Source organism: Ailuropoda melanoleuca, chromosome 9 (genome assembly GCF_002007445.2).
Source record: "Ailuropoda melanoleuca isolate Jingjing chromosome 9, ASM200744v2, whole genome shotgun sequence".
NCBI lineage: Eukaryota > Metazoa > Chordata > Mammalia > Carnivora > Ursidae > Ailuropoda > Ailuropoda melanoleuca.
The window spans coordinates 2,153,655-2,166,031 of NC_048226.1; the positions used below are offsets into that span (position 1 = coordinate 2,153,655).

General features: G+C 50.4%; 1 protein-coding gene across 1 annotated transcript in view; it reads left to right on the forward strand.

The window, feature by feature from the left end:
- Positions 1–9,581: 9,581 nt before the first annotated feature.
- Positions 9,582–12,377, forward strand: part of IL16 (interleukin 16) — a 71,265-nt gene continuing 68,469 nt past the window's right edge. Inside the window, exon 1 of the mRNA XM_034667798.1 lies at positions 9,582–9,908. Coding sequence (XP_034523689.1) covers positions 9,597–9,908 — 312 coding nt within the window. The 5' untranslated portion in view covers positions 9,582–9,596. The remainder of the gene's footprint in view (positions 9,909–12,377) is intronic.

A 12,377-nucleotide genomic window follows, 5' to 3' on the forward strand; every position in this document is an offset into this window, starting at 1 on the left:
ATCCTTGAAGTTCCAAACAGAATTCTAATTCTTTGGAAATGTGCACGCCACATTTAAAACACTTAGTCACATCACATACCGGCTCGCAAAGTAAACCTCAATAAATTCCACCAAGTAAAAAATGTCCAGGACACATCCTGTGGCCACGATGCAATTAAACTGGAATTTTCTAATAAAAAATTATAAGAACAGCAAAGCTACATCTTGGCGATTTGACCATAAGACATGAACGAGGACAACAGCAGTCCCTTGCAGAACCGAGTCTAAGCTGGAAATCAAAACTACAATTACAGACCAATTTACAAAACAACAATTGAATGTCATGCTTCAAAATTCATGGGGTTGTGGCCACAGAGACATTCAGAGGAGAATTTCTAGCTTTAAACAATGATGACGATGACGGCAGTACTGGTAATCACAAGCAGCCAATAACCTGTGTTAAGGGGTGGACATCCAGTATTTTAATTCACCCTCACAAAGTTCCCTGGGGTGGCTACTACAATCGTCTGCATTTCACAAATAATGAGACAGAGTCACGGAAAGGTCAAGCAGATGTTCAAGGTCAGACGCTGCGTAAATAATTGCACTGGGATTTGAACCCAGTGGACTGAATCGAGCTGGACTCTAAAGCCAGACCAGGTAACTACTGCAGGGGTGCTGTCCTCTGAAATAGAAAGAAAGGATTTGAGGAAACCAAACATTAAGCTCTGGAAGGTAGAAAAAGAAAATATAAGAAACAGAGGGAGGAAAAAAAGGAGTAAAACTCAAGCTGAGCAAACCGGAAAGAGTAGATGTTTGCGGAGAGGAGAGTGACCGACAGAGCTCGTGCACAGAGTTCCAGAGAAAACTTTGCAAATTAATGGGCAACTCCACGCTAATAAACTTGAAAATCATGTGTTCGAAACTGACAAAGGAAAAGATTTTTTAAAAATTGAGGAGTCCAATAACCAAGGAGAGTTTCAAAGAACCACCTTAAAAGTGGTGCTGGGACCAGAAGATTTTACAGAAAACGATTTCAAGCTTCTACTAGATGTATTTGAAAATATCCAACTTTTTCGGACGGTAGGAAGGGATGTTGGCTTCCCAAATCTTTTATAATGCCGGCACGACAAGGGGTGATGACGGGTTGTTTCTGTTTGCGGACACAGATACAAAAATCCCAAACAAAACACGGGCAAAGCGAGTCCAGGGGTTTAGTAAAAGAATTGCATGTTGTGAGCCAGTGGGACTTGAAAAAAACACCCAAATACAGGTAGCCCGGTCCTACAAAAGCCAGCCATAGGTTCCTTCCCACTGACAAACCAGAAAAGGAAAGATACATGAGCAGGCCAAGGAGCTGAGACAGCATTTAATAGACAACACCCATTCTCGGTGAAAATGCTTCCCGAGTTACAATTAGTAGAATATTTCCTTAACATAATCAAAAATAATTTTATCTTGATGTAGCAGTCAGTATCCTACTTACCATAAAATGCTGCAGGAATTTCCATCACTGTCTAGAAAAAAACGTGGAATGCCTCTATGTACCCTTGTTTACTAATGTTCTGGAAAGTTCAGTGATATTAAAAAATAAAATGAAATAAGTAGTATACACATTTTTAAACAAAGCAAATTTTTAAAAAAGACTTTATTTATTTAAGAGAGAGAGAGAAGGCACAAGTGGGGAGAGGGAGAAGCAGACTCCCTGAGGAGTAGGGAGCCCGATATGGGGCTCGATCCCAGGACCCTGAGATCATGACCTGAGCTGAAGGCAGACGCTTAACTGACTGAGCCACCCAGGCGCCCCTAAATGAAGCAAATTTTTAACATTCAGTTGGAATCAGTTGGAAACTCCAGAGAAGCTATTGAAGAACTAGGGTATGAGGAAATATGAGAGATCTACAAGGTTGCCAATTAGAGATAAATAGGCCAAACCCTTGACTTACTTACGGATAAACAATACCCAACTAGAAAATATATTTTACATGGTTCCACTCAAAATAGAAACAAAAGCCCTAGGGAATAAAGGTAATTAGAGATATTTAGAACCTAAATGACGAATATAAAATTTGCTTTAAGAGAAAATTTTTTAAAAATTAAGAAATGTTCCCAGATGGGGAGACTTTCTCCCTAAGTTCATCTGTAAATCCCAGGCAATCTTAATAAAAATTTCAACCAGATATTTAAGAGCCCAAGAAAATCATTGTAAAGTTAACCAGAACTACTTGTTGGCAAAAATTAACCATAAATTTCCGTTTTGTTCCTCAAAACAGGAAGCTTCATTTTTCTGGTTATAGGTGTGATATATGATGTGTAAAAAAAAAATCAGGCAAAGGAATTATGAGGTGTGAAGGAAAAGCTTTCTGTAAAGACCACCTCCCAGCACTTTATGCACCCTCCAAAAAAATTGCCAACTGGTTTGTGTTCATTAATATGAGTCCATTTTTGTAAACAAAACTAGTCTCTAGAACCATTTCACAGTGTTTCTCAGCGTTGCGATATATGGCGGCCCTCTTTCCATGCCCACAGACGGGCATTTACTGTATCCCTACTATTGGCTGCACAATGCTCCACGGTGTGACGGACCGTAGCAAATTTAACACAGTCTCTCACTGATGCACATTTAGATTGTTTCCACTATTTTGCTTTTTTTTTTTTTGAGTGGATTTTTTTTTTTTTTGGTCCATTGTCTGTGCCAGGCGTTCAGCTCCGCACCCCCTGGGAGTACTTCCCTCGGTTTTCTCGGTGGCTAGCATGGTCGTCTCCACTCCGTGGGCCGTCAGCTACGCCGTGAAGGGGCGGCACACCTCGCTTGGGGCTGCACAGGTCACCTCGGCGACCCGGTCTGCAGCCAGGACCTCTGTGCTCCTGCCTGTCCCTCTACCCAGTGACAAACCCCGTTGTGTGTGGCTTTGCGTGATGGCACTTCCGGCGCGTCTCCAGTGTGCGAAGCCCTGTTCCAGGCACTGGGACTTCATGAAGAGTGACCTCAGCCCATCCCTTCCGAACGGTGACGGGTAGATGTGCCTTTCTTGAATGTATCCAGATACTTCTTGAGATGAATTGTATCTCCAGCCTTTACCAATCGGGGGGGATACATATTGAGGGGGAAAGCCCTGTCCTGCTCTGTCCTTCGTCTCAGAGGCCTGGGTGTTGGGGAGGGCATCCTGATGACCCCACTCGTGCCTGCACATTGGTGGCTGAGATGACCTTCCAGGGTGCCAGAAGGTGAGGGGCGCCTCTCAGGGTCTTACACACCTTCTAGGCTCTTCCAGAGAAGCAGTTTCCAAAATGTCTTTCTGGTGGCTCGGACTTGTCATCTACTCTGAGGTGCAGCCCACTGGGGCTCCTTGTCACTGTGATGTCAGCCGCTACCTGGAGTCCTTCGTTCTGTGGTCATAGGTGGGGTGTTTTCCCTGGCGCATTAGTCAGGGTTCTCCAGATCCACAGAACCAACTGGTGGGTGGGTGGATGGATGGATGGATGAGAGAGAGAGAAAGAGTAATATAAAGAAAGAGATGTATTCTGAAGGGTTGGCTCACACAGTTATGGAGAAGTCCCACGATCTGCCACCTACGAGCTAGAGGCCCAGAGGAACCGGGGGGCGCACTCTACATCAAGCCCACAGCCTCTGAGAACCAGGGCGGCCAACGGTGTAAGCCCCAGTCTGAGGCCAAAGGCTCAAGAACCGGAAGTGCTGACACCCCCACCCCAGGGCGGGAGAGGATGGCGTCTGTCCCAGCTCGTGCGGAGCACATTCTCCCTTCCTCTGCCTGTTGTTCTGTGCAGGCCCTCAAGGATGATGGATTGGATGGTGCCCACCCTTTACTCAGTCTACCTTCAAATGCTCATCTCTTCTGGAAACACTCTCACAGACGCACCCAGAAATAATGTTTGACCAGTGATCCCTACTTGGGCTGACACATAAAATTAACCATCACACACTTCGCCTTAGCCTGGAGTAGGAAAGCTTAGTTGAAAGGGGCCTTTTGAGATGCTCACCCACCATTCATTCATTCCTTGCACATGATGCCCCTACTCGGCCGAGCCCTAGCAGAGCTCTGGGGACACAAAATTAGGGGACATCGTCTCTCTGCTCCAGGAGGTACCAGAGGAGGGAGAGAACGAGGATATAGAACCAGTGTCAACACGACCGCTCACGTACCAGCTGGGGAACAGCCCAGGGATGCTGTGCCTTTGTCCGGTCCTATGCCCCAGTACAGACACGCACACAACACGGGTCCTCCACGGTCCCAGCCACAGGTCCTCCCTTCATCCTACCTCCGAGTCCCTCTTCAGTTCAAGACGGAAAACACCCCCTGGGCCGACGTGACCCAACTTGAAAAATTGCCTTTGATATAAGACACTGTCGGGGAATTCAGAAATTTGAAACACATTTTATCAGCTAGTTTTCCTTTTCTGCATATGGTTATTTACCCTCTCAAAGTTCTCCGGTGAATTAAGTGTATTTTATCCAGATGGAAATACTGTGGTCTTTCCTCCAGTGAGTTAGTTTTGCCCAGCACAGCCACGGCCGGCCGAGTCATGCTTTTTCGGCAAGTGCTGAATGAAACAAATGGGAAGGGAGGGAGGGAGGAGGGAGGGCGAGCTTACTGACCCTGTTCCCCGGCACAGTCCACAAGTTGTTCTAACTCCTGTAAAGGGGAAACTAGCCATTTCTTTGCACTGGTTTATCGTGTTGGACTTCGCATTTTCTATATGGATGACAGTGCGGCCAAGGTGGGTCTAGAGGTCCACGGAGGACCGTGACGGGGCGTCAGTCCTCCTCTCTCTTTGGGGTGCAGTGGCCTCATGTGTGTGAGGGGACACCCCCCCCCAACCCAGCACTCTGTGGAAGGGGTAGAGGATAAGCTAGTCGTTGGGAGGAAAAGGCCTCCAGAGAGTGGGAGAGCCGTTTCCTGGGCAAGCAAATCCTTTCGGTTTTTCTGCCGGGAAGTGAAAGCAGCTGGTGCTGTTGGGGTAGGCATGCTGGAAACTTCTCTGCGCGTCCCCGGGAAGCCTCTGGGAGAGACCCCTGAGGTCATCTTGCAGGGGACTTACTAGGGGCAGAGGAAAACTGACAAGAACTTGGCAAACACTCGTGGAGCCTGGGGCAACATCCTGGCCCTGGCCAGGCCTTGAAGACCTTTGGAAGGCTGCTGCACCCAGGGAGAGGCACGGGCTTGCCCTCAAGCTCTGCTGACATTTGCTCCCATTACGAGCCATGGCTGGTTCCAATGTCCTGAACACAATTCCCAAAGCTAAGCAGAACCATGTGACCACAGCACTGTGTTTCCAATTATTCTCTCTCCCTTCTCTCCCTGTCTCTCCCTCTATGCCAGGCCTAGAGGGAAAGCAGTCTCCCACCGAAGTCCAATTCTGGCCACTCCTCTACAATGCTTTTGCAATTATTCCCTTCCGTTGTTACATTTTCCATAAAAACAAGGCACATTTTGAAACCCATCTTTGCTCGGGACCACAGGAGTAACCCTTTGCCCCCAGCACATCATCAGCCTCCCATCCCATGGCCCCTGCCACCCCACGTGGGAGCCAAGGCTGCAGAAAGTCTCGGTTCCCTCTGGAAAAGCTTATTTTAAAAACCTGACAGTACTCATCAGGCTCTCCTGCAAATGGTCCACTGGGATTAGCACCGTGTCCAGCGAGGAATTTGACCCGTCTGCTCTCCTAAATCCCACATGCAGCCAATTTTTCCACCACTGAGAGAAGCGCACAGCCTTGCACCTGGTCCCAACGTACCCAAATGTTTGTGTCCTGGAAAATGCCCATCGAGGGAGCTTGTCTTTGCTGGGACAGCTATGGTGGGCTGGGAGAGAATGTGAATGGGAAGGGGGATTGGGCTTGCATTCTACGAATCCATGCAGATGGCGACAGAGCTTGGTGGAAAAGAATGCAGAGGCTTTTATACGAAAGGCCGGCACTGGAAGGCAGAGTTTCAGCTTTGACTGTAGGTAACTGGCTCCTGTCCTAGGCTTGGGGTGGGATAAAAGTTTCAAAAAGCCTCTTGGTCCCTGGATGTTACTGTTTTCCATTCGTGGGCCAGTAGCATCAGAGGGAAGAACAACTATTCTAAGAGGACTTTTTTTTAGGCACAAAGAGAAGTCTATTAGCTTGCATATGTGAATACATAGTGTGGCATCAGGTATGGCTGGTTCTAGGTGCTCAGATTACATCATTCAAATTCATCCTTCTTACTCTTTCTGTCCTCCTTGCTGTCTCTCTTCCTGCTCCCCACCTGTCCCCCAACCTCTGTGAGTTCTGTACTTCCTGTGTTAGTTTCACTCCCAGCAGCTTTCCCTGCGCGCTGGCCCTCAGCAACTTCATACTTGTACCCTCCCGGTTTCGTACCAGTGCACGTCCAGAAGGATCTTCACACAAAACTTTATTACATTTCAATTTTCCAAATGGATGGTGGACCAGGGCTGGCTATGAGAAACATACACGCACACACCCCCCCTTCCTTCTCCATGAGGCCCAGGTGAGCTGTGGGGAGTCTGAATGAAGTTGAACAAAATGCTAAGAAATTTGGATATAAATATATAAATACTCATAGTGTGCTTTGCATTGAGAATTACTAGTTCTGGGAAGTTGAGTTGACAGAATCAAAACAACGCCTGTTTGAGGGATGATGGCAGGGAGGAGAGCATTTGCCATTTGGATTTGAAAGGTGGCATCCGGAGTAAAGGTGAGTAATGAGAAGGGAAAAAGAGAACACTAAAAAGCTTGAATTCTATGTATTTTTCAGCCGACAGATCCGAGCATTGCATGTCTGGTTTTAACAAATCCTCTCAAAACGAAGCAGGTTCTCGGAGAGCAGACGGTGCCCTCCGGACCCGGGTTCATGACTTTGGGGCACGTAAAATGCGGAAGTGATAAAATGAGAGTTTCAGTGGTTCCAGGGGAAGGAAGCAGACTGTGGGTTGTGGCTCGAAGGGGAGGTGAGCATGAGGAGAGAAAGTGCAGGGTGTAAAACCCTCGTTCAAGAAGATATGAAGGCATAATGTTGCATTGTCAACGCGGTGCTGAGGATAGCAGCACTGTGTGTGCACCTAAACACTGAAGATGGCAGATCTCGTGTTAAGTATTCTCACTGTAACAAAAGACAAAGGGAAAAAAGAAGAGATGAGATGGATAAGAGAGAGGCGGATAACAAGAGGAGGATGTGGGGTTGACACATAGTTGTTTTTTTCTAGAGAGAGAGCGTGTGCACATGACCAGGTTGGGGAAGGGAGGGGTGGAGGGAGAGAGAGAATCTTAAGCAGGCTCCACGCCCAGCACAGAGCCCAACACGGAGATCTATCTCAGGACCTTGAGACCATGACCTGAGCCAAAATTAAGAACTGGCTGAGCCACCCAGGCGCCCCTCGACACATAGTTTTTAAAAACCAGAAGCGATCTGAGCATGCTTCCACCCTGTTGCTGGAGACCCGGTGGGGAGGAGAGATGAGGTGACCCGCCTGTGAGAGGGATGTCATCAGTGTCAGCATGAAGCCATGGGAAAGAGCAGGCTCCGGAGTCTCGCTGCCTGGTTTAAGTCCTGCTGTCACCGAGCCCCAGCTGTGTGATCTCGACCAAGTGACTTAACCTCTCTGTGCTTTGGTGATCCTTTTTGTAAACTGAGGATATTGATGGAGCCTACCGTAGATTTTTGTGAGGCTGAAATAGTAAAAGCAATTAGAACAGTGCCTGGCATATCACAAGCTCTGAATAAATATTAGGTGTTATTATTCTGTTGTTGCTATGCGTCAACACTCGGGAGGAGTGGGAGCCAGAGGACAGATGGGGGGGGCGGGCGTTCCACCACCAAGGGCGTGGAGAGTATGTGTGGATGGCAAATGCGTGTGCTAATTCGATGGTAGAAAGCCGGGAGGATTGCTCTCTGAGAGCTTCTGCGTTTCATGAAGCAGGAGGAGACATTCTCTGTCTATGCTGGGGAGGGAGGGAAATTTAGTTTCTAAGAACGGAAAGTTTTGAAATAGTCGTTGAGAATGTACGATCAGGCTAAGTATGGAAGTGCCCTGCAATTGTCGGCCAGAGCCGGGGGTCCCGTGGGCTGGCCACAGGTGTCCCATGGCAGCGGTCCGCTCGGGGGTGGGGGTGTCCTCTGCAGGGCTCAGCACGCTGCAGCCAGGCATGGGGCTCAGCAAAGGGCTGCCTCCACCCATGGTGGACGGTTCTCCCTTGCTTAAGATGGAGGAACATGGAGTATAGGACTTTGAGATCCTGGGGAGAGGGCGGCTTGACGACATGGACCGATATCGGGTTAATTTGTACTAATGCGTCAAGAGCCATGCCTGACATACAGCAGGCTTTACAGTATTTTTTCGTTCATTCTTTTTAATTCACTGCTCTCGGTTGCTATAGATGGTTGGTGAATAAACTAATAATATTAAAGGGCTGATACAGTAAACAATGTGTTCAATGTGGGTGTTGAAAAACAGTCTTAACGAAGAAATTCTTTTTCTGGGGGCTCTGAAAGGGCTTCCAGTGCAGGAAATGTTGGAAGGTCTCTGCGTTTCCTTACTGCACCCTGGCTGTGCACACACAGTGGCCCCGCGGTTTGCTGTTCTAGTAACAGCTCTGCTTTTGGGCTTGGGCCCGCGTCAGGAGCCCTGCATGGACCCCTTTGCCACCTGCCTCACGGAAACTGAAGCCGAGGGAGGGGCCTCGTGGTGGCACCGAGCTGGGCAGGCTGGGCTCAGAGAGACGGGGTTGACCAGTGTGGGAAGCCGGCCCTCCCTCTGTCGGGCTGTGAGATGGGGATCCGTGGGGATGGCCAATGGAGCAGGGGACCCGGGCCAGGGTGTGACCCTGGGGCCAGGGAAGGGGGCACGGGTTTGCCAAGTGCCTGCTGTGTACAGGCTCTTCCATGTGCTACGGTCTCTTACACTCAATCGACTCTGGCCGGTCGGCACTGGGCGACAGTCCCAACCCGGTCATAGGCTCTGCATCTGGAAAGGAGGACGAGGCAACAGCTGTGCTCAGACCGGCTCCTGGATTCTGGGGTGTCCCTGGAGAAGCTATAGGACTCACCAGGGGTGGTGAAAGGGGACAGGCAGGTACCTCCTCGTCCCCCTTCCCCCCGAACCCACTCCATAGACTGGAGCCCCTGCAAACTTATTGGAAGCACAGATGTCACAAAGCTTGGACCTCTGTCATCTCTAAAGACCTCCCGTGACTCTGATTGCTGCTTTTCTGCCACGGCACTTTGTGGCTTTGGGTCTGTGTTTCCCGTCTCCGTGCCTCAGTTTCCCTGTCTGCAGAGTGAGGGTTTGGAAAAGAGAAGCTCTGGTTTCTCGGAGTGGAGGGGGTGGTAAACACTTGGGTTCCCCAAGCCCCATGTGGCAGCCCACGTGGGCAGGCCAGTGCCACCAAGGGACGATCTCCCCAGCTGCCCTGCCCGCGGGCTCCTGCCGCCGTGCTCCAGGCCTCCTGTCCTGCTCCACTCGTCGGTAGCGAGTCACACTGCCTCTTTCTGCTTCCTCTTTCCTCCAGGGACGCACGAAGTGGTGGCCAAGCCCAGTCTGGTCACCACCCACCACAGATCAGGAGCCACAGATCAGGAGAAGAAGAAGGGCGGCCTCACTTCCTCTCTGAGGATGGACCCACACAGCCGTTCTGGAAAGAGCAAGAAATCGACCAAACTCCGGTCCATCTCCCGGTCCCTGATGCTCTGTAATGCTAGGACCAGTGATGACGGCTCAAGCCCCGATGAGAAATACCCCGATCCCTTTGAGATTTCCCTGGGCCAGGGCAAGGAGGGGATTTTCCACTCGTCTATGCAGTTGGCAGACACGTCGGAGGCTGGGCCCAGCAGCATTCCTGATCTAGCGCTGGCCCCCGAGGCGGCTCAACCCCAAGCTGCTGGGAGTGATCGGGGCAAGAGCTGCGGGAGGCTGTTCTTCATGAAGGTATGCCCAGGACTTGCGGGGTTGGAAGAGTCTGTGGTTGGTTTTGGGTGCTCTGAATGACAGTCTTTGAACCCTTTAACTCTGAGGTCGGGAAGGCACAGAGTTCTAATTCTGAACAAAAGCAAGGAAGAAGTTGAGGCAGGGCTCACCAGAATGACGATAATGAGCATGGTAGTGAATCAGGCTCAGTTAACCTTCTCACTTGAGAGATTCAGTGAGATGCCGTGTGCATGGGAGGTAAACTGAGCCTGGGTCCCTGCTGAAGAATGAGAAGGGCCATGGTCAGTATACTGGCCAGTTCTCATCTCAGGCAGGCCCTCTCTGGCATACGCTCGCAGCTCAGGTCACTGACCTACAAGGCCTGGGTGAGGAGCAGACCTTATGTCACTCAGGGCAAGGACGAGAGGATCAGTGCGTTTGCTCCCTGAGTGCCGATCGTGAGTGTTTTCTGGGTGCCCCTGCCAATTTCCACACGGGTGTGACTGCTGGGGCTGACAAGAGGTGAGGGGGTGAGGGAAGTTAAGTAGTGATTGGAAACCTGCCAAAATTCAGAATGCCTTCTCGTCCATTAGGCCATATTTCAAGTGGTGTTATCACAACGAGATGGAAATTGCAAGGCACCAGGGGATAGAGCCTAATAGAAGTATTTTACTCTTGAATTATTCTCTGTTGAGTGCTGTGCCTTCAGCCTTCTATCCAACGTGGGATTTCTCAAGGGTCCAAGCAGCCCAGAATCTTGGAGCTCATGCAGCTTACCCCGCCAGGGGCCAGCCGGGAAGGGTTTCTCCCACACCCTACTGGCACATGATTGTCAACAGAAAGTGGAGAAGGCATTCCAGTACCAGTCGAGGGATCCAGGACCTTTGCACAACGTGGTTCCTTGCGGAGGAAAACCACTGCTTAACATGTATACAGTAAACACTATCATGGAACATTATATAGCAGGTTTGCAGGTCAGGCCCCAGAGAGGGGATAGGATCTCCATTTACAAGCAGATTCCCCAAGGGCCTCACCCAGCCCGGGATGCTCCATCACCCACAACCTGACTTCCATTGGTATGACCTGAGTTCACCCAATAGGACAGGAGGAGGGACCAGCATCCCAGTGGGGTTGGGGGAGCCTGGCCAGACTCCCGGTTTGCCGTGAATGATGTGACAAGTATACAATCCACCAGCTGAAAGTCAAATTTATTAATGAAAAGATCACATTGTCCAGGCTGCAGCTCAGATAAATGAGATTCAAAAATCATTTGGGGATTCCAACAGACTCCTAGACTGAGTTATTCCCTTGCCTCTATTTAATTGCACAAGTGCTTTCCTAGCACCTGCTTTATGCCAGGCCCTGTGGGGATCCCGTCCCTGCCCTCAAGGGTTTTGTGTAAAGCGAAGTAGAGAGTTACACTCCAAGGGGCTGTCGGAGGCTCACAGAGAGGGAGTGCGTCTCTGGCACTGGATATCAGCACATTCAGTGAGTGTTTGCAGAACACTGACCTGTGGGCCAAGCAGACCCAGTCCCTGTCCTCCCACAACTCTTCTTCTGGTGGGGGGACAGCTGTGAACACCTCATATGTGATATGACATCAAACAGTGAAGGGCTTTGAGGAGATCTTAGGCAGCCAAAGGGGATAGAGAGTGATGAGGGGAGAGTTCACTGTCCTTTTTGGGAAGGTGATCCCGAAGGCTTCTCTGTAGAAGGGATTTGAGCGGTGACCTGAAGGAGATGGCTGAGTGAGTCCTCTGAACATTTCAGATGGGGAAGAGCATTGCAGGCGGCAGGAACAGCATGTGCAAAGACATGAAGAAATGAGTGATTCCCGAGGCAAGGAGAGGAGTGTGCCTGGGGAATTGCAGACAGGGGAGGGAGGCAGAAGGCAAAGCCGGGTGGTAACCAGGGCATGCTCAGAATTTTGTTCTAAGGACGAGAGACTGAGGCAGCAGGCGAGTGGCACAGCCCAGGAGGGGTGCACTCTGGCTGCTGAGGGGGAGAGTGGAGCCTAGGAGACCAGTGAGGGCTTTGGCAGTAACCCCGGCCGGAGGTGATGTGGCTCTAAGACGGGTAGTCGAGCTGAGAATGGTCAGAGTACAGATTTATTTTCAAGGCAAACCCAGGGCATTCGTGGACCGGATTTGTCGTTGTGTGAAAAGATGGGAGGCAGCAAGCTTCACTGCAGCTTTCGACCTGAGCAAGCCCAGGGAAAGCAGACGCTGTGGGTGCTGAGGTGGGACACACCCCGGGCTGGGCACGTGATCTGGAAATGGTGGGATGTTTCCTGACGGACCCAGGTTTGGGCTCAGCGGGGGTAGGTGGCGGGGAATCCCAGGTGGAAGGAGCCTCATCCGCGAAGACACGGAGGTGGGGAGGCACTGAGGGCTTCTGCGTGGGCCACCGCGCTCGCCAGCGTGTGTCTGGAGCTCTGTAGGCAGCACCTGTCTGGTGGCAGGAGGCTGAATGCTGGGGGGGGGGGGGGGG